Below are 21,297 nucleotides of genomic sequence, written 5' to 3' on the forward strand. Positions count from 1 at the left end.
TTACAGAGAAACTCTGCTCTGCAGTTCCGGGTTCTTTATGGACCCATCCCAGAGGAAACACAATCCTCTCAGTGAGCAGCTACACCAAGCCAATACATACAGAGTGAGTCATTGTCTACTTAGATTAAACAACTCAAAAAGAAATCCTGGAGTCCCCAAGTGGCACGGGAAGCTCCATTGAGAACACTGCAGTGAAAACACTGTGCAGTCTGCAGTCAGCTCTGTGCTTACAGTTCACTGCAACTGTGATCCGTGATAAATAGGAGACTTATTTAGCGGGAGTCACATACCCCTGCTGAGTCACCTGGAGTAAAGAGAAGGGAATGGCATCACTTATCCAGCCATCAGGCCATGAACTCACTCATCTCTCAGAAGCACCAGTGATGGGGAAGCCCTGAGGGACCTCCCCTCTACTCAGCCACAGCTTGAGTCCTGTGTCCAGTTCTGGGCCCCTCAGCTCAGGAAGGAGATTGAGGTGCTGGAGCAGGTCCAGAGAAGAGCAAGGAGGCTGTGAAGGGATCCAGCACAAGTCCTGTGAGGAAGGGCTGAGGGAGCTGGGGGTGTTGAGGCTGGAGAAGAGGAGGCTCAGGGGAGACCTCATCACTCTCTACAACTCCCTGAAAGGAGGTTGGAGCCAGGGGGGGGTTGGGCTCTTTTCCCAGGCAACTCTCAGCAAGACAAGAGGGCACAGTCTCAAGTTGTGCCAGGGGAGGTTTAGGTTGGACATTAGGAAGAAATTCTTTACAGAGAAAGTGATTAGGCATTGGAATGGGCTGCCCAGGGAGGGGGTGGATTCTCCATCCCTGGAGATTTTTAAAAAGATCTCTGGATGTGGCACTCAGTGCCATGGGCTGGGAACCACGGTGGAAGTGGATTAAGGGTTGGACTTGATGATCTCAGAGGTTCCTTTCCAGCCTGGCTGATTCTGTGATTCTGATTCCCTGAGGGCAATGGCCTCACTGGGGAATGGGAAATTGGCTGGTTGGGAGAATCACAGAATCATCAAATGGTTTTAGATTAAAAGGATCCTTAAAGAGATCAACTAGTTCCAACCCCCTGTCATAGGCAAGGACACCTCCTACTAGGGCCAGATTGCTCCAAGCCCCATCCAACCTGCCAGGAATGGGGCAGCCACAACTGAGCAACCTGGGCCAGTGTCTCACCACCCTCACAGGAGAAGAATTTCTTCCTAATGTCTAACCAAAATCTATTCTCTTTCAGCTTAGAACCATTCCCCCCTCACCCTATCACTACGTGTTTTCGATAAAAGTCCTTCTCCAGCTTTCCTGTAGCCCCCTCAGGTACTGGAAAGCCGCTATAAGGTCTCCTTGGAGCTTTCTCTTCTCTAGGCTGAGCAACCCCAACTCTCTCAGCGTGTAAGTGAGGTGCTCCAGGTCTGTAATCAAACAGAGACTTCCCTCTGGGATCGGTGAACGCTTTTCCCGGGGTCTCACTCGACGGGGCAGGGAGCGGAGCTGCAACCTCCCCCTTCCCGCCAGCCCTGAGGCAGCTCCGCCACCTCAGCCCCAGCGCGGGCTCCGCCCCGCCCTTGCCCATCCGCCGGTTCTGATTCGCCCAGGCTCTTAGAGCGACAGGAGGTACAACCAATCACAGTGCGAGATACCCCGGGGGGGCGGGGCTGCGTTTGCGAAGGATCGGGCGCTGCCCGCCCCGCTCCGTCCCGCGGGGAGGGGCCGAGCGGTCCTGAGGGAAGGAGCGGCCGGAGCCGCTGTCCCGCCTGCCCCTGCCCCGCTCTGCCATGGAGGACGTGCTGCCCCCGGGTCTGCTGGAGATCTGTCTGCTGGTCGGCGTGCAGAGAGAGCGAGTGAGGGCGGTCGTCCAGGTGAGGGGGTTCGATGAGGTTGAGGGTGGGTTTGTTGCTGCCCAGCGGCCGGGTGCCTCGGTTGGTTCGTGGGACAGCTGCCGTCAGCCCGGTTTTCTGCCCTGAGGTCTCCACGGAGTCTGGGCCAGGTCATCTCCTCCCTGCCCGGGCCTCTTTTCCCCCGTGGAGACTTGAGGAAAACTACGGGGGGTGGCCTCGTTGCTGTTGCCATCGGGTAGAGCGCGAATGCTGTGAAGAAAACTTGTTTTGACAGGAGCTCATCAACTAAGTAGGGTTAATTTAGTATCAGCATTAAGTAATTACACCTTTTGGAAGGCTATGAGCTCAGATGAGGATCGTAAGGTAGCTCTGTATCAGCAGGGACGACAAAATGCTTGAACAATGCATGTCCTTTACTTGGTGCTATGCCCATTTCCCGTCCTCTGTTTGGAGATAAAACCTAAAGATAGGGAATAAAACTTGGTAACTTGTAGCCTTAGGACAACGTGAGGTTAAATCCCCTTATTGCCTTCAAGTTTCCTGTTCTGGATTTGGCACAACCCGAGGAGTGCTGATAGGGCACAAGTTGACAGCTTGGTTTCTGCTCTCAATATGTGGTTTATGATTTGTTTAGGACCGCAGCCGCTTCACCTGTGATTTAACAGCTGAGCTCCTGGTCCTGATTTTGCTTTGCTGGAAGGTGTGGATGGGTTTTTTTAGTTGTCTGTGGGCTGCCCACTGCACGTGCTGAAAATCCAAGCTGAAAATCCCGATCCAGGGAACTCCGTTGCTTGAACTTGAATTTGATTGTGCGCTCTGATAGCGTCAGATAAAAGAAGTCTTTGTGAAACTTGTTGCTGCTCACTCTCTCAGGAGACTGCTTTTGCTGATGTCAGTGTCTTTAAGTGATACCAGCTAAGCAAAGGTTCAAATTCCAGGATCTCATTCATGTGTACGTTCAAATTGGGGAAGTAGTTGTGCTGTAAATGCCACCATTCGGCTTTTGAAATCGGCATGTGTTGTTTCAGCATCTGCGTGTGAAGCAAACCCAAAAGAAGGGGATTTTCTTTTTCATTCCATCTGCCCAGTTTAATATTATTGCTGCCAAAACAACCCAAAAACCCTTCAGAACAACGAATAGGAAATTGGCTATAAAAAAATAGAAGCTATTTGTCTATTCTGATCACACTACAGGTTATGAGTTGTTTGTTTGATCAAGGTATAAAACAGAGTATCAGACAGGAAAGTAGTTGCTTCTCTTGACAGTATTAACTGTAGTAATGTCCCTGCAAGCTGTTACACTGGGATTTCAATCCCTGTCTCAAGGCAGCTTTGTAGATTTACTCCATTTCCTTTTCCTTCTGCAGCATTACCTGCATGAGGAAATGGTGGAATATGTTTTGTGCGTAGTTGCAGTGAGTGTAGAAAGAAGAGACCTTATTGACAGAAAATAAGGTTTCAGTGAAAAATAGCACCTCTGATATTTACAGGTGAAATAGCTTGATAGTGCTTCAGATTTTTGGTCTTGAAAGTGCCTTTGTGCATTCTTAACTTTATTGTAATATGGAGTAATAAAGTCAGTAGCAACATGATATAACCCCCTCAGAAAGGAAGGAAAGTCTTACATGACTGACCTGCTGTTGATGGGGATATCTTATTCAAAGATAAGGTTTTGTACTGAAGCTTATGAACCTGAAGTTCCTGGGCTGTCATCCATTGTTTGTCCTTATTGACAAAATTATTCAATTATTACTCTGATACTTCAATTTGAAGAGAAAAAAGGCTGCTATTTTCAGCTAGAAGTTGCTTTTCTTTTTTGTTAGTGTTGGAAGTGTGTATTTTGTAAGCATGAGATGAGTGAGGATCATACAATCATCTTTGACAAGACTTTTCTCCCCCTAAGTTATCTTCAGCTGAGGTTTGATTTGGCAAGTACAACGTGCAAGCTGTCTGTGGGTTGTCTCAGATCTCCCCATCACCTCCATTTTTGGGTTCTGTATCAGGCTACCACAATGAGTGGTACAGATCCTGTCTTTTATAGCATCTGCACCATGTTTTCTGGCCCTGCTAATGCAGATGTAACCACCAAACAGGTTTGTTTTGTTTTGTTTGGTTTTCTTCTTGTGTAGTGACTTCCTGGGTGTCAAGTTGTGTGACAGAAATGAGGTGGGATTGAGTTGATTGCTGGTCAGTTGTTGAGTGCTTATGGCAGTGAAAAATAACTGTGAAATGGGCTGTGTCATCAGGACCTTAGACACAGGCAAAGGGAAGGGGTTATTACTGTAATTATTACTCCACACTTTGGAGGTTGCATCTGGAATACTGTCCCACATTTGGGTACCTTGATACTGGAAAACTACTGACAAATGAGAGCAAGACCAGAAAGAGCTAAGCTATGTAAGGGCTGGAGCATGAGGGGAGGAAAAAGAATCTTCTTCCTGAGTAATTTCTGAAACTTGACTGGATGAGACCCAGAACAAGCCTGTGTAACTTCATTTATCATTGCTTTGAGCAAAGGATTGTGCTAGGAACTCCAGAGGTCCCTTCCAACATTTTCTAAGGCTTCATACTTTTCCCTGCCTGGTTATTCCTTGAAGAAGCTGGTCCTTTCATGACATTAAAAATCAAATTAACTTCTGTGATGGGAAGAGGAGGATGAGATGAAGGAAACACGTTCCTGAGATGATGCTCTGATGTGTGGTTTCAAGACTCCACATCTTGCTTGTGTCTAAAATAGTGAGGTCATTGTAAAAATCTGTCTTTTATCTGTGCCATGTAGGGCACAGGAGCATAATCAGTATCTGGGGATGGAATGAAGTCCCTGGTTTCTGCAACCTTGCAGCATTACAGGAAAGAAAAGACATCAGTGTTTATAAGAAGCTGTGGCTGATGCAAGGATGTGTGATAGTAAAAAGCAACAAAAGAGAAGCATTGCAAAATGAAGAAGTAACAGTAGAAACCGAGAATATAAAATGTTCAAAGAACAGAAACAACTGAATATTGTTCTTTTGTTGCCTATTCATGTCCCTGAACTGAAAGGGTAAGAAAATATGACTTTGGCTGTAGATGTTAATAAGAGATGACTTGAATGCTGACGACTGAGTCACTGGGTCAGTGGCAGTGCTGACAGTGCTGTTCTGTGGGGAAAATGAAAAGGAAAAAAAAAAAAGGTGTTTAATGTTTCTGTTGTAGTTGGACATCAAGGACCCTGCCATTTTAGAAGCTGTTACACTGTGAGGCTATTAAATGTGAGGCTGGCTGTCATCCAGCACTTTGTAGCACAGAGATGCCTTCAGTGAAGTCAGGGATTGCCCTGTCAAAGGAACTTTGTGTGATGAAAACCTCTGCAGGGCAGATCTGCCAAGTAAACGTTGCTACTGTTTGAAGAGGTCTGGGTTTTTCTTAACATAACAGCCTCAGGGCTGAGCCTTAATTCTTAATTTCCTCCCAAAATGTTTAGCTGCAGGCAATTTTGGGAGTGAGCATGTTGGATTTATCTGCATTTCCAGTTTCTTCATTTCTAACAACACTTAGAGCTGGCAGGATATGGCACCCAGTAGCACAATTTGTAATTTTCTCTTTAAAACCATGGCTTTCTTTTGAATATCCCACTGGGTACCCACCTGAACTTTTTTCCACTCTAATTTCTTTCCACTTCAGAATCTCTGAGTTTAGGCTTAAGTAAAACACTAGGGCTTTGTATGTTGTAGCTGTTTTAAAGCAGGGAAAGTGTGAGAGAGGTCAGCATTGGTTGTCAAGGAGTATCTTAAACACAAATAATATTGATGCACATGTCTGAACGTAGAAGCAGTATGTGTGATCAGTTAGGAAAAAGTAGAAAATGAAACAGATTTTCAGCCCCATTGAGGCTCACCTTTCCTCTTTCCAAATTGATTAAACAAAGCTTCTGTTTGCTGTTCTGACCTTGCAGGGAGAATTAAAATTTCAGAGAAGTAATTGAAAATGCAGCTGATTGTTTCTACTAGAGAGAATGGTCAAGAATACAAAAGGTTCTCCCATGAACAAGGAAATGCCTTCTGATCACTTCCTCCTCAGGTTTTTCATAGCAAGGCAGCAAGGGCTCTCAGTGCACTTGTACTCTACAAAGCTGCCTACTAAAAAATGTAATTTTGTACATGCTTTTGGGATGCCTGTTCCACGTAGTCATCAGTATCATCTGGTTTTCTTTGTTTTCTTTTATTTGTTGCCTGATTTATCTTATTACCAGTACTAAGGGTTGAATACTTATTTGAATAAGTATTCAAATACTATATTTGAATGCTTCAAAGGGTTGAATACTGTGTTTGATGCTTGCTAGTTTTCTTACACCTAAGGTTTAATGCTGACATGGTGCATTGTGAATGATGTAGAATGGTGGGGGGTTTTTTGCCTATTGAAAATGCCCAGAATATTGTGCCCTTGTAAAGTGGAAAAAATAGAAGAAAAAATCAGTTATTTAGTAAGAAGGAAAAAATGCAATATAAACCCACAGTTTTAGGGGTGGAGAGAAAAGAGGGCTAAAAATGGTCTGAAAATTATCTGGATGAGTGTCAACTTAGTGGTTGTTCCTGTTTTCTTTTTCTGGTTTTTATAGGGCACTCAAAGAAAACTGAGAAGTCTTCCTCCTCTTACTCCTGAAGTTCTTTCTGTGTTTGTACCTCCATTTATCAGCAGAGATGATGCTCAGGTGATCAATGGGGGAAGTACCTTGAATAAAAGTAAACGCCGGTCTTTCCGAAAGAAAAAAGAGAGACCAAAGATTGAAAATGTCAAGAGCCTCAATGGGGAGCAGAAAGCACCTGATATGGAGGACATCACAGTTCCAAAGGACATTGATCTTATTGGTTTGCCACAGCTCTGCTTCCCAGGTATGGTTCAGCTCACATTTCTTAATGAGAAGTGTTTTAATAATGTCTTTGTTGACCCATGGTGCGGCCATTTTAATTTAATTTTTTTAATGATAATCCTCTCTTTATCTTTTTATGTTCCACAGAATAAAAAAAAAATGTGTTTGCCTGTGAGCAGGTCTGTGATGAAAGCAGCTGTTACTTGACTGGGGTGCCTTCACTCTGTGTGGTGAATGTTTGCCTTACTCTGTGGTGTTAGACTTATTCTGTGGTGTTAGCAACACCTGCAAGATGGGGAACCCCAAAGTCCTTTTAGACCTTATTGGCAAATCATGGTTTGAGTGAGGTGCACATGCATGTACACTTGTGATTTCCTCCTCCTCTCAAAATGATTGAGAACTCTCTCACTTTAAATTTGGTATTAAGATATACCTTAAGTAGCAACTGTTTACTCCAGGTTCATTGCAGAATTTTTAACGTGCATGTCACTATTGCAGACCTTATAAATACTTTGAAAAGAAAAAGAAGTGAACAAACCTGACCTACTGTATTTTACCAGCTAAAATGCAGAATAATTATAATTTGCTACTTCAGTAATAGGTGGCTTACAGACTTTGTAACAACCTTTACATCAAATTGATTGTGTATGTGCATTTTGATCCCTTGAAATTAGACATTACTCTTGAAATTAAGTGGAAATGTGCAGTATTTGTCATGGATTGCTTTTCAAGCAGTATGTAGCTAAAGAAAAGGTTTCTGCTTTTGTTACAGGGGGGCTTTATTTAGCTTCTGAATCCAAAGAGGACCACATTCATTTCCTGGTCTTCACAGATGTCTGTGGTAACAGAACATATGGTGTGGTTGCACAGTACTACCAGCCTATGCAAGTATGTTTTTTAACTCATGCTTTATTAAAATGTATTAAAAGATAGAAAATAAAACAAAACACATAAAGAATAATGCCAGCTTTCTTTATGAAATGAACTAACATAAAACCATATATGTTGGTAAGAAAACAGAAAAAATCATACTTGATATTTGCATTGCAAGTTAAGTATACTGGAATATCCTTGCATTAGGAAAAACTGTTAAGGAATTTAGTTATGATTTTTGGATATTTTGGAGCAGTCTGTGTAATCTTGGACATCTTTTTTTTTTTTTTTTTTTGTGAAAATTGTGTTCTGTGTTCTTTCTAGATATCTTTTGTGCTGAAATTCTTTTTAATACTACAACCCTAAATCTTGTAGGCTGATATTTTTCTGAGGAGCTTAAGGGAAATAGACATCCAAATCCCCTTGAAATGTAGAGGGAATTTGTTTTCCTGTTTCTAGGGTTCTTAAAAAACATCAGCTATAAAGTTATGATTAACATAAACACATTTAATCTGTAGTTTTCTTGCAGGATGGCTGCATTACCTCGAATGGACAGGCTCCTTGGGAATCTGCACAGACTGGGAAGATGCCTGCCTGTTTTGTACCATTTGCTATTTGTGTTATATCCAGATATCCATATTTTAATGCCCTCAAGGATTGTGTCTCTTGGTAAGACTTGGTGTCTCTGTGGTTCTCCTGAAAATAACTGTAGGTTTCAATACATGACTTTGTGGGATGTGGTCAGGGTACGTGCACTGTGCTAAAACAAGCATTAGTTTGAAGTTGTGGAGAGAAGAAATGTAACATGGATGTTATCCAGACAATGAATGCACATTCTAAATATGAGAGAAATTAGTTAGAAGTTGTCTGCCTTTTCTTTGAGCTTTTTAGTACGCCTAGAAAATAACAATGGGCAGGAAATAAATTTCTCAAGGAATTGTTTCTTTTGAAAGAGGGTGAAAATGAAAGCACAAAAATGTCCTTATAGTGCACCAGATAAATGCCAGAAAACCATGAGGAATGTTTATTTTAATATATATTATAACATAATATGTTAATTAATAAGCAGTTTATGACACCTTTAACTAAATAATCCAAGTCACTTGAGGGAGTACAGTGGTTTTTTGGCTTTTGTAGAATTAGGAAAAAAAAAAATCTTAGGATAGAGAGTACTTCATTGGTTAGAAACACTCAAATACTCCACAGTGTAGATGAACTGAAAGACAAGTGAGCATGGGTCTGTTGTGTTAGAAGTTTAATTTATTTTGAGGTTGTGTGTTTCTTTATTGGAAAATCATTAAAATCTATGTGCTCCTTCTCTAAAGTGGATTAAAAACTTGCCATCAGGGAGCCAATGTGTATGCTGAACATTACTGAATAATTTTCACTTGCAGCCCTGTGGTCCAGAGGTAGAAGAGACTTTTTTTTTTTTCCCTCCACTGAATTCCAGTCAGGCTTTCTGGAGTCAAATTTGAAGTCAAGTGCTTTCCTTTTGCAGACATTTGCTTCTTGCATGTAAATTGAAAGGTGTGAGGGTTGTAGACTGGATCTTGAGTCTTCCAGCTTGTTCTGCCAGCAGATGAGAAGCAAGTGTGTGCTTCCTGGGTGGAAGCTGAGGAGCATCCCAAACCCCAAACCTTACTCCCTATCAGGGCGAGACCTGACCACTCATTTCCCCACCCCATGCACATCTTTTTCCCTATGTTGAGGGCTTGGATCTGGTTGGAAGCACTGACTGCCTCTCCTTGTTTGGATGAAGGGAGCTCTGGAGGAACAGAGCAATCCCTTCTTCCTGGGCATTGATGTTGCCCCCAAAAAAGCTGTGGTATCAGAAAGGAGTCACCCTGGCAGCAAACACATCACTGCTGCTGCTCCTGCTGCCTCTGCTCTGTCATTTCCAGAGCATTAGTAAAGGGATTTAATGTGGACAGAGGGCTTCAGCATGATGGGAACTGGGTATTCACAGGTCAGTGCAAAGTCGAGGTGATGTCAGTCAAATAAAAAGGAAATCCTTGTTTTCCTTTCTCCTTTCCTGCCTGGGTTACTTTTTCCGCTCTTTGTGTTTAAATCAGTTACATCACCATTTGGTAGTGCAGGAGCTGCTTTATTGCTCTCTTTTCATAAGCTCTAATCTTAAATAAATGCTAATCTGCATCTTTAACTCTTGCAGCTCTGTACCTGGTGGTGCTTTGCTGTTTATATCCATCTTTTGTAACAGGATTCATTCTGCTTCTATCCTGTGAACTGGATGAGGGCTCCCTGTATGCTCCCTTTCCACTAGGGGGGAAATGGTATAGATTCAGCTTTACAGTTTTGGTGTTCATCAGTGGTTTATCGAGTATATTTATAAATAATTTCATCTCTGAAGTGAGACACCTCTGTCTGAAGTGAGGCATCTCTGAGCTGGGAGGCGCTGGCAATTTGGTAATTGATTTTTAAAGAGCCCACTAAGGGAGAGGTAGGAAAAACCATGGAAAATTCCATGGGTTACAAAACTGTTTCTAGGTTGTGTATTTGTTTAGTCCAGACAGGAACTTGGTCGAGTTAACTCTCTAGAGGTGCAAACCTTCTGCCTCTGGGTGAGTATTTTAAACACTGCAATTAAACTTTCCTGCTGTGATCATGTATAGTAGGTTTTTGCACCTATTTAAGTATTAATACCAAAGCTAACTACTATGGATGGCTTTTCCCTTTAAGCTGAGTCTGTAGTGGTTTCTAAGGGGAGTTCAGGTGTATCAGTAACCTACCATCTAAACTTTAAGTGGTTCAGAAATATGTGAATAATTATAGGGCACAGGATAATAACCTTTGAATTTAGTACTGTGGTCATTTAACAGGGGAATTTCTCATAATTGCACAGCTCTTCTCTCCCCTTTTTGCTGCTGGATCTGATGTAAGATGCCAGTGTGTAACTGGCAGAAAAGGGAGAGTGCAGGTGACAAAGCTGCATTTGGTGCTGGCATTTCCCAGTGTATTAGAAACTCAACTGATAGAGTTTGCATCATTTTGTCTTCTGGATTTATTGTTTTAAACCTCATGATCATGCATATTTTCCTTTATACTATTTAACAGATAATTTAACAATGTCTTCTTTATTTTTTTTTGAGAAATTGTATTTTACTGTAGTGGAGTACACTTGTGTGGGAGGAAAGGGAGGGGTGAAGAGATACTGTTTTTCCTTGTGGTTTTGTAACTTGAATTTTTCCATATGGCATGAGAGCTGCAGGGATGTGTGGCTGTTCTGAATGGAATATAAGCAGTTAGAGTAGAGGCCTCAGTGGTTTATCTGAGCATAGTGTCCTCTGCAGCTGGGGATGTTTCAGCTTTTTGTAACATTACAAAACATTGGCATTGTTTTCCTGTTAACCAGAAAGGGAAGTTATCTCTCTTCTGGTTACCTTAACTGTAATCAGGTGGCAAAGGGGTTAAAAATCTCATTAAATGTTTTAATTGAGTGTACTCCAGCAGTAGTGCCTCCTATACTTAAAAAAATAAGTATATATACTTAAAAAAATAAGTATATATACTTAAAATAACACCTTCAGCAGCACACTTGTATCCTTGGTATGCTTCAGTGGTGTTCTGCAGGATGCTTCAACTGATGAATCATTCTGTGAGCCTGGGGATTTGAAAACACTTGCTGGTGGACCTCAAACCACCTATTTCTAGTTTGTAGCCCTTTCCTCAAGAGAACTCGTGGAAAAATGCTATTTGATTTTGCTAATAAAGGCCTGATGTTGGAGTAGTTTTTAAAGGGCTTCTGCTTCCATTCAGGGCCTTTTTGCAGCAAAAAGACTTTCTTTTCCTCCAGAATTCTTCTTTGGGTGGCTTTTTTTCTCCAGCACCTTCACAGGATTGCCTGTAGATGGGGGGTACTTGGTTTTCATTCAGAAGACTCCTCAAAGGTATTTTACCATCATAAGCATTTCTACATAAACCCCAGGTTCCTGAACTTTTTCAAATGGCAGAGGGTAGTGTGAATCACAACTGAGAACTGAGACCAAACTGAGACAGAAAGGCAATGTCAACCTATAAATCCAGGTGGTTTGGACAGCAGGGAGAACTTTCAGACTTCAACCATAGAAATGAAGATCTCCATGTTCTCTGTAGTTAATTTTCCAGCTAATATTCACATGCTACAAGTGCACAGTGCTTCCAAATCCAGAACAGTTGGAACAAATTGGGTCTGCTTGTCTCCAGAGCCAGCAGATATGCATCTAGGCTGTGTCACAACACTGCTGCTGCTGGTTTCTTCTACATCATTCTTTGAGAACGTGCAGGTTTAACTGAAGAGGTTTTGGCACTTTGCACAGATAGTTATACCTCATTCTATACGAAAAGTGAAATATTCCTGGCAGTAATCTCCTTCTGGATAAACTCCTGTTCTAGGTGGATGGATGAACAGGCTCCATGCCAACAGTAAAACTTCCAACCTGTGTGTCAGTCCTTTCCAAAGCTCCCAGCAGTGAGGGAGTACAAAGGGCCCATTCTTAGATGTTTTGGCTTGTTGAAAAGTCTGTCTGTGTACAGTTAATAGAGGTAATGGAAGGTTCATAAACTCCTTACCTCTCCTCTTTGATGTTTCAGAGATGACTTCATTTTTTCATCAGATATTTACAGTGCTGTCAGCTGCTATTACTTAGCATTAATGGGCACAGCTTGCTTCTGTTGTAGCATTTGCTGGGTTTGTTGTGATTTTTATCTCAAACAAGAAAAAAAGAAAGAAAGAAAGAAAAAAAAGAGCAGGCCTACCTGTGCTGTTAGACCACATCTAAAATGTTACTTAATGTGAATAGTATACTTATTTTAAATAGTGACTCTACTGTCTTTTTTTTTTTTGGTTTTTTTTTTTTTGCCTTGTTTTTTGTGGCCTTTTGTTTGTTTTTGTTTGTTTTTTGGTTGGTTTTTTGTTTTTTGGTTGGTTTTTTGGTTGGTTGGTTTTTTGGTTGGTTGGTTTTTGGTTGGCTGGTTTTTGGTTGGCTGGTTTTTGGTTGGTTGGTTTTTGGTTGGTTGGTTTTTGGTTGGTTGGTTTTTGGTTGGTTGGTTTTTGGTTGGTTGGTTTTTGGTTGGTTGGTTTTTTGGTTGGTTGGTTGGTTTTTTGGTTGGTTGGTTGGTTTTTTGGTTGGTTGGTTGGTTTTTTGGTTGGTTGGTTGGTTTTTTGGTTTTGTTTTTTTGGATTTTGGTGTTTTGTGGGGTTTTTTTTTTTTGTTGTTTTTTGTTTTGTTGTTTTTTGTTTTGTTTTGTTTTTTTTTTATAATTCTCAAATTCCCTTCCCCCTGTCTCCTGTGTCCCTAAATAGCTGATGGGCTTTTTGGGGTATAGGTATAAAAAGCTAATACTCAGCCCAGGGCAGTTTCCAAACCTGAATTTAGTAAATTTAAATGTTTCATTAATTCAACTTGATCTCATTAATCCAATAGAGTACTTTTATTCAGTAAACTAAATGCATACACAAGTATTCCTGGTTTCTAATGTGTCTCTTGACTTAGTTGCTTTTTAGAATACTTCCTGAAGAGCAAGTATTCATCTGCAGAAAGCCAATAAAACTGCAAACTGAAATAACACCTCAAAGGAGAATGTAACCACTTTAAGTTCCATATTTAATTCCTAGTTACTACATATATAGATTTGCAGGCTTAAATTTCTGATTTTCTAAGATTTTCTAAAGGTTTGGGTTTTTTTCTTTCCTATAAATATGTACATGGCTTATATTGAATAAAATGTCCTTAATAAATAGAACAGCAACTGTCTAACTTGTTACATTTCAGAAATGCTGTTGGACTGAATGATTTGCAGTCTTGATAGTGTGTTTGTCTAAGTGTTCATGAATTGATCTGGCAAATAATCTGAACCATGTGATCTTTGGGGCTTTGACACAGCTGGGGTGATACAGCTCTAAAATAGAAACATCTGACAGGTTTGCACAACTGTGTTTGTTCTTCTTATGGGCAGGAATGATAGCAAAGAGCAGTGCTCACAGAGGCCTCACATTAAATATGCCTCATGCTTCATATTCCTCTGCAGTTAAGCCAATACCTACAACCTTTCCTTTCTTCTGATGTTGTTTTCCATCCTAGAGCTGTTGTTTGATGTTTGAGGTAGGAGAAACACCATGGCAGTCTGTTGCAACTGTGTTGTGTTTCTCAAGCAATCTCTCTAGGACCATTCCTTTAGCTGTGTTTCCCCTCTAGTTTTTCTTTGCCATCAGAAGACCCAGTGTACTGTCTCCATCCTTTGATATATATGATGCAGCAGGATGTTATGCATGGAAGTAAAAACCCCATGCTTCTCACATAGCAACATCATTAAAATTAAATGGACCTGCTGAAGTATTTAATAAATTATAAATTAATTATCTGGAATAATAGCTTCGTTACTCCTAATTTTTTTTTTTTCAGTTCTAGGCTATCACCAAAAAGGTTTTGTTTTGTTTTGTTTGAATGTCAATATTTATAAGTAATTGTCTGTAATTTAATTTCAGCCTACTGGTGCAACTGCGACCTTTCAAGGATTTAGATGTTGAGGAGCACATAAAAGAATTTGCAGCAAAATTATTTTTAATACCCAGCCCACCTCCAGGACCACTCCACTTGGTAATTACTGATACTGCACTTCATAATTACTTTAATGTTATGTCTTATAAAGCACTGAAGATGTTATTTTATAGAAGCTGGGGGACATTTTTCACTGTGAGGACAAAGACTTTACTTGCTGATATGAAGCTGATGTCAGTACCTGTGCTTTGAAAATAAGGCAGTGCATTAGTAGCTGAGACAGCAGTGTGCAGGCTTGAGCACTGGCATACTTTTTGGTCATTCTGTTTGATTTTTAATATTCTGGGAAGGATTTGGCTTGTGCTACCCAACTGCTCTCTGGGGGCAGCATAATCTAGTTCCTGGTTTTTAGGGAGTCAGCCCACATGATTTGTAATACAAGTGGTTGGAAGCTCCAGTCTGCAGCTGCTGTATCAGAAGAGCAGCTCACCTTTCCTCTGAAGAATTTGCCACTGCCCTCTTGTTGAATGCACATCTACAGACTCCAGTAAACCATGTAACTATCACCCAACCAAATTGTGGGAATTCCCTATCTTTTTGGGAGTTAGTTGGGTGGTTACAACGTCCAAATAGAGATCAGTGACAAGTGGTGTCCTTCAGGGCTCTGTACTGGGGACAGTACTGTTTAATATCTTCATCAGGGATGTAGGCAGTGGAATCAGTTGTACCCTTGACAGTTTTTCAGGTGAAACCAAGCTGAGTTGTGTGGTTGGCAAACCTGATGGATGAGGTGACATCCAGAGGGACCTGGACAAGCTCCAGAAGTGTTTCCATGTGAACCTCTTGAGGTTCAAGGACTAATGCAAGATCCTGCAGTTGTGTCAGGGCAGTTTCCAGTATCAGTACAGGCTGGGGGATGAAGGGATGGAGAGCATCCCTGCCAAGAAGAACTTGGGGGTACTGGTGGATGAAAAGCTAGACATGAGCTGGGGATGTGCACTCATCCCAGAACTGTATCCTTGGCTCCATCCAAAGAAGTGTGACCCATGGGCTGGGGGAGGTGATTTTCACCTTCTAATTCTCTCTGGTAAGACCCCTCCTGGATTAGTGTGTCCAGGCCTGGAGTCCTCAGCACAGGAGAAACATGGACTTATTGGAGCACCTCCAGAGGAGGATCACAAAAAGTGGTCAGAGAGAAGGAACTCCTGTGAGGAGCCTGGAGAAGACTCAGGTCACCTTATTGCAGCCTTTTGATACTTACAGGGTGCTTATAAAAAATATGGGGACATCTATTCTAGTAGATCCTGTTGTGATAGAACAAGGAATAATGGTTTCAAACTAAAAGAGGGAAGATTCAGACTAGATTTAAGGAAGGACTTTATGAGGAGGTTGGTGAAACACTGGCACAGGTTCCCCACAGAGGTGGTGGATGCCCCATCTCTGGAAACACTGAAGCTCAGGTAGGACAGGACTCTCTGAGCAGCCTGATCTAGGTGAAGATATTCTTGCTCGTTGCAGGGCATTGGAGTAGCTGAGCTTTAAAGGTCCCTTCCAACCCAAACTATTCTGTGATACTGGGACAAGTTCCCTGGTGTGGATGCTCACAGCTGTCAGCTTGTTTGTGTGACTGGTAGATAGGCAGTGATGTGACTTGAGAAGTAGTGCAGTCATTAAAGAAAAGAGGCCAAAAAAATCAGAGTTGCTGGAACAGTGTGTACAGCTCTGCATTTGTTACTTCTTGTGTCTGACTAACTCTTGGGAACCAGAACACTGTGTAGTGGATTAGATGTTCTGCTGAGTGATTTAAAAATTCAGGACTGGCTGCTGCCTAAGATGTAGCTGAGAGGAGAAACTCATAAATATTTGTGGTGTGTATCTGAGATATGTGGGCTGTGTTCTCTTTACAACCTGTCCCAAATCAAGCTGGCTGTTACCTGAGGCAGGGATTTCAGCACACTCTGTCTACTGAAACAGCTTCCAGGGAAGCAGAGCTTCCCTGGACTTCTCCTTAGCTGCTTTCCTTAACCCTGGGATGAGGGGTTAGGAGTGGATTCAGAAATAGCATAGCTGGAAAATTGAATGATTGGCTAAAACATCTGGTAAGTGCTGAAATCAGCAGCACGTGCATCTGACCCCCAGAGATTTTAGTTGGAGTGTCTTAAACATTGAAAAAGCTCTTTTGTTTTGGCTTGTTTTGTCTTCTTAACATGAGCACCTATGCTCATGGTTCCACTTTCAGTTTCCTGTTTCTTTTATCAGTTTTCTTACTCTCAATCAGTGTCAGTATTTTGTTGTTGGAACTAAAATCCTGAATTAAATATGCTTTGGAAACATTTTCATCACAAGGTAAATAGAAATCTGTTGTTACAGGTATTTAATATGAAGCCACTTCAAATAATAATTCCTTCACGAGAGGATCCAGACAGTCCAATTATTGACTTGGATCTTCATCTACCATTGCTGTGTTTCAAGCCAAAGCAGGTGCTGCAGGTAAAACTAAATGATATTTTCAAATATATTAGAAATTGACAGTACTGGTAATTTGTGGTTAAAAAAAAACAAAAAAAATCAAGATGTTTAGTTACCAAAAAAACCCATAAACCCAGGAATTCAGAATAGTGTTAGTTCTGCATATTAGACATATGGCATAATAAAACATATTTGTTAAGATACTTTATTCTCTGACTCCAGATTAGGTTAAGGGATGTTGGATTTCTTTCTCCTGTGGTACAGCAATAGGTGCTTAATTTCTCAAGCATATAGTTTAAAATGAAATTGCCCAAGCTGATTGTCAATTTTTATTTTGCATTACCATAAAATGCTTTTCTACATGAGTCATAAAAATCCTTTATATGTGTAAGACAGTGAACCATTGGATGGATTGGTAACAGTAAATATTCTCATATAAACAAAGTAGAAATGGCATAGAAAGACAAGAAAATACCAAAAGCTATTTGCAAAGAATGATTCAGTTCTTAATAGAATCATACCATAATTTTGATTTGGAGCATCATTTTTTGGTTTCCTGACCCAGTTCACTGCTCAGAGGACAATTGTGAAGTTAAACTAAATTGTTCAAGGTCATCAATATTCCTGGTGCCACTTCTAAAATGAGCAGGTTGGAGACCTCTGTCCACTTCCTATCCCCCCTGTCCAGGGATGACTGTAAACATCCTCAGTCCTGACAGTAAACAATAGTGTCTTATTTTTGGAATCTGGCCATTCTTCCACCCACGTCAGCTTCTGCCCACGTGTTTATGTTATGAATAAAACTATCTCAATTCCTAAATGCTCCTCTGCAGCTGGTGCATCTTGAAGATCTGCAAGATGTCCCATGTGTGCCATTAGTCTTTTTGGCTTGGATTCATCCCACTTGACTTGAATTTGGTTCTTGGAGTCCTCTGGGTCCCTTTCTGTCAGTGAAAAAAAGTGTGGACATCTCCAGGTGGCTTCCTGTGTGAACGCACTGCTCTCTGGTGGCACTGTAAGGAATGTGACTACCTAGGGTCTTGAATAGGTGTTTGGAAGAGATGTCTAAAACCTGGGTAGTCTTTGTGTTCAGCACCAAGGGCAGGTTTGCTTTTGTTCCTCATCTGGGTAATTTTTATAGTAAATTTTATAGTAATTTTTTACAGTGATGCTGTGGAAGAAATGCAACGGTTCTTGGTAATTCCTGATAAATCTTGTTGATATTGGTTGCAAAACTCTCATTGCCTTCTAGTGTCACTTAAGTTTTCTCTTTTTTTTTCCTCTTCCTCTCGTCTTAATTTTGTAAAAACCATTAAGTAGATGTTACCTCACTTTACAAAACAGAAATTGTGAGTGATTTATCCACGAGCAGATGAAATAGTTGTGCACACCTTGCGTGTCCGAGTTATAACTCTTCATAAACATGCAGCATTTTGTTTTGGTGTTTTTTTTTTCCAGATTATGACCTGCATTTTGACTGAGCAGAGAATAGTTTTCTTCTCTTCTGACTGGGCTCTGCTGACACTCATTGCTGAATGCTTTATGTTGTACCTCCATCCTCTCCAGTGGCAACACACTTTTGTGCCCATCCTGTCTGGGCAGATGCTGGATTTTGTGATGGCCCCAACATCTTTCCTGATGGGATGTCACATTGATCACTTTGAAGAAGTTAGCATGGTATGTTTCACACTCTTGCTGTTCACTTGCAGTGCATTTGTCACTGTGCTGATTTCAGGTGCATTTAGTGACTTGCTTTTGTTACTTAGGTGTGTGAGAAATGGAGAAATTAAAAGTAATGGAGCTTTACTGTGGTGTCCACTGGCTTGTTGGAAAACTTTCTTTTCTCTGCAGGATAATAGAACTTTTGCAAGTTCAGGTTTCTGTTAGGGAAGAATTCTACTTGCATGTGATTCATGCAAATATTTCCCCTTGAGATAACTGAGGTTATTTTTTTACTCAAAGATTTGTATGGGATGAATCAGGTGTTTTTTCAGGCATCTGGGTTAAGAGCACATAATTGAAACTCTTCTTGAAGATACTGCTGCTCCCCATGTTTAATAAAATGAATAAATTAAGGAAAAGCCATGTAAAGAATATAGTAACACATTTTTTCTGAGTTTTTTTTTTTTTTTTTTTTCTCCTTTTTTCAGAATCTTATTTAACTAAGCCTCTTCTGATGGGTAACACAGATCTTGATTACCCCAAAAGATTTAATAAAACCCATCTTGATAGGACAGGGCTGATGTGAATATACTTTTTTGATGGTATGCACAGGTTTTCTGTCAATGTTCAAAAGTAATATAGAAAAATCATGTGAGTTTATATTAGATTAGTCCATCTGATTAGAAGACAAAGTAAATTTGTCCATCTAGTCAAGTTCAGAATGAGCAAAGAATTAATTTAAGATGAAGTAGGTAATTTTTAATATTTTTTTTTTTTTTAATCAGCAATAAGATGGATCCTTTGCAAGGATTAGGTTAGAAATCCAGTTTTAAATTAATACTGTGTGAACAACCTATTAGCTTACCAAGTGTTTATCTATGGTGATTAATATCTGTTAGTTTTAATGACATTTATTTTTCTTGAAAGCAATTGTTTAATTATCTTTATGATCTTCTAGTTGGGAAGGAAAAAGGTTTTCTGGTCTGTTTTCTGAAATAATTATTTGCCTGAGGACTATATAAAGAAGAAGTAAATGTTTTTACAATATATTTACAATAATTTTGTTTTCTTTTGTTATAAGGAAGCTGAAGACTTAATTCTAATTAATATTGATAATGGAGATATAACACATTCAAAAATGGTTGAAGAGGAACCTGAAATTCCAGATGTTCCAACACAAGCAGCAGAAACTTTCATAAAAAGGTGAAAAGATGTTGAAGTTGTGCTTATCATGGTGCATAAGTCATTCTTGACCCTCTTCCTAAGGGTTTTAAAATTTTATATTATTTTTTATTATATTATTTCACTCATACAAACCCCACTGTCTTTGATAAGGGCGAATTGAAAATTTCACTTAATTAGTATAAAGGTGACTTTAAGCAGTCATAATCATAGCTGTATTATTTTGCCACACTTGGAATTCTTGTTTCATTTCTATTACTGATAGGGGTTACTCTCTGAACTTAACTCTTCCTTACAAGGTGACTGAGTACACTGATTTTTCAGGTACTGGTAGCACTTCCAGGACTCTTGTTAGGTTGTCAGTGCTTGCAGATCAACCTTGCACTTTCTCAAGCTGTAAGATGTGTGAGGCCTCAGTGACTTTTTTTCTTTAAAAGGTATGAAAAAAAAAAAATTTGGTTTTAGGATTTAACTTGTTAAATTTCTCCTCTGTGTAGAGTGGAGGGCCTGCAGCTGCACTATGATCTGGAGCTCTGCCACCTTCGAGCCAGCACAGATCTTGCTGAGCTCCAGATGCGAAGGAGGTCTTGGCAACAGAAACTGAATGCTGAAGTTCAGCAAACCACTTTGCAGTTAATTGTTAATATCTTCAGGTGAGTGGAGATAGTATTTTTCTTTTTTATTAGAAGAGCATATGGTGCTCTCACTTTCACCAAAAATCTTCTTATTAGATATTTTGTAAGTCTCAAGTTTTGTGAGGAAGTGTGAGAAGGACATCCTGCTAGCCTGCTGGAATAACAATAACTAATGTGTTTGGGTACATATTCATTGCTAAAATATCATAGATAAAACTGTATTAATTTTGAACCTGTGTGTCTTTTGTATGAAAATGCCAGGAGGAGAAATACAGTCCTCATATTTTGTAATGGATAAAAGCTTAAGGCCCAGGAGGGATATTAATTAGTAACTGGACACAGCCTTGGTCACTATTGGTTTTTTTTTCCTCTACAAATGGTCTAATTATGCTAATTTTCTTTGTTCTTAATCTAATGTAATGTGTTGATCTCCACAGTTGTTAAAAGTGTGGTAGGTGATGCATGCAAAAAGTGCAGAAAATGGATGGATAGTTTGCATATGATTATCTTTTGCACAGATAGTAACACAGCCAGGAAAATGAAGCTGCTTACCTGATATTTTTAAAGGATGTGATTATCATATATCATATATCACAGAGTGGTTTGGGTTGGAGGGCACCTTAAAGATAATTCCAAACCCCCTGCCATGGGCAGGGACACCTCCCACTAGACCAGGTTGTTCCAAGCCCCATCCAACCTGTCCTTGAGCACTTCCAGGGACAGGGTATCCACAACTTCTATGTGCAACCCGTGACTGTGTGTCACCACCCTCCTAGTGAAGAATTTCTCCCCAATATCTACTCTAAATCTTCCCTCTTTCAGTTTGAAGCCACTGCCCCTTGTCAGGACAGAGGTCTGCAAATAATTGTGCAGATACCCATCCCTAGGTACTTCCTACTGCTGGAGATGGTGCTTGCTTTGGATCAGCTCTCCAGTTGCTCACATGAATGCTCCCTCAGGCTCTCAGGCAGAATGTGCTGGGTTAATTTATGTAGTGCAAACACCAGGTCTGTGTTAACCTGCTCACTGCTGTTGGATCAGCTTGGGGTATTGTCTTCTGACAAGTGTCTGGGCCCACCTGGGAGACAAAGCTGCTGAGCATGGAGGATGGAACAGATTTCACAGCTAGCACAGCTGGATATGGAAAATGAAATGCATTTACAACCTGATGTGCTACCTCTGTGGGATTTGGTGGATTTCAGTGCTTGGCAGCAGTATGTTCCAGATAAAGATGAGGAGAAATGCATTCTCCTGCTGCCAGCTTGAACTCCTGCTTGACTACAGAAAATGAACAGATGCTTCACTCTCTAAGAG

At 40.6% G+C, this 21,297-nt stretch overlaps 1 protein-coding gene across 2 annotated transcripts in view; it reads left to right on the top strand.

The window, feature by feature from the left end:
• Positions 1-1,672: 1,672 nt before the first annotated feature.
• The window catches only part of DENND3 (DENN domain containing 3), a 41,924-nt gene continuing 22,299 nt past the window's right edge, over positions 1,673-21,297 (top strand). The window contains exons 1-9 of one of the 2 annotated variants that reach the window (XM_071738496.1): positions 1,673-1,843; positions 6,417-6,690; positions 7,441-7,556; positions 8,071-8,210; positions 14,023-14,134; positions 16,406-16,525; positions 17,963-18,181; positions 19,248-19,369; positions 19,846-20,001. In XM_071738496.1, coding sequence (XP_071594597.1) covers positions 1,760-1,843; positions 6,417-6,690; positions 7,441-7,556; positions 8,071-8,210; positions 14,023-14,134; positions 16,406-16,525; positions 17,963-18,181; positions 19,248-19,369; positions 19,846-20,001 — 1,343 coding nt within the window. In that variant the 5' untranslated portion in view covers positions 1,673-1,759. Of the gene's footprint in view, positions 1,844-6,416; positions 6,691-7,440; positions 7,557-8,059; positions 8,211-14,022; positions 14,135-16,405; positions 16,526-17,962; positions 18,182-19,247; positions 19,370-19,845; positions 20,002-21,297 lie in introns of both variants that reach the window. The other variant, XM_071738497.1, reaches the window with a different exon arrangement.

The sequence above is a fragment of the Heliangelus exortis genome, chromosome 2 (assembly GCF_036169615.1).
Source record: "Heliangelus exortis chromosome 2, bHelExo1.hap1, whole genome shotgun sequence".
Lineage (NCBI taxonomy): Eukaryota > Metazoa > Chordata > Aves > Apodiformes > Trochilidae > Heliangelus > Heliangelus exortis.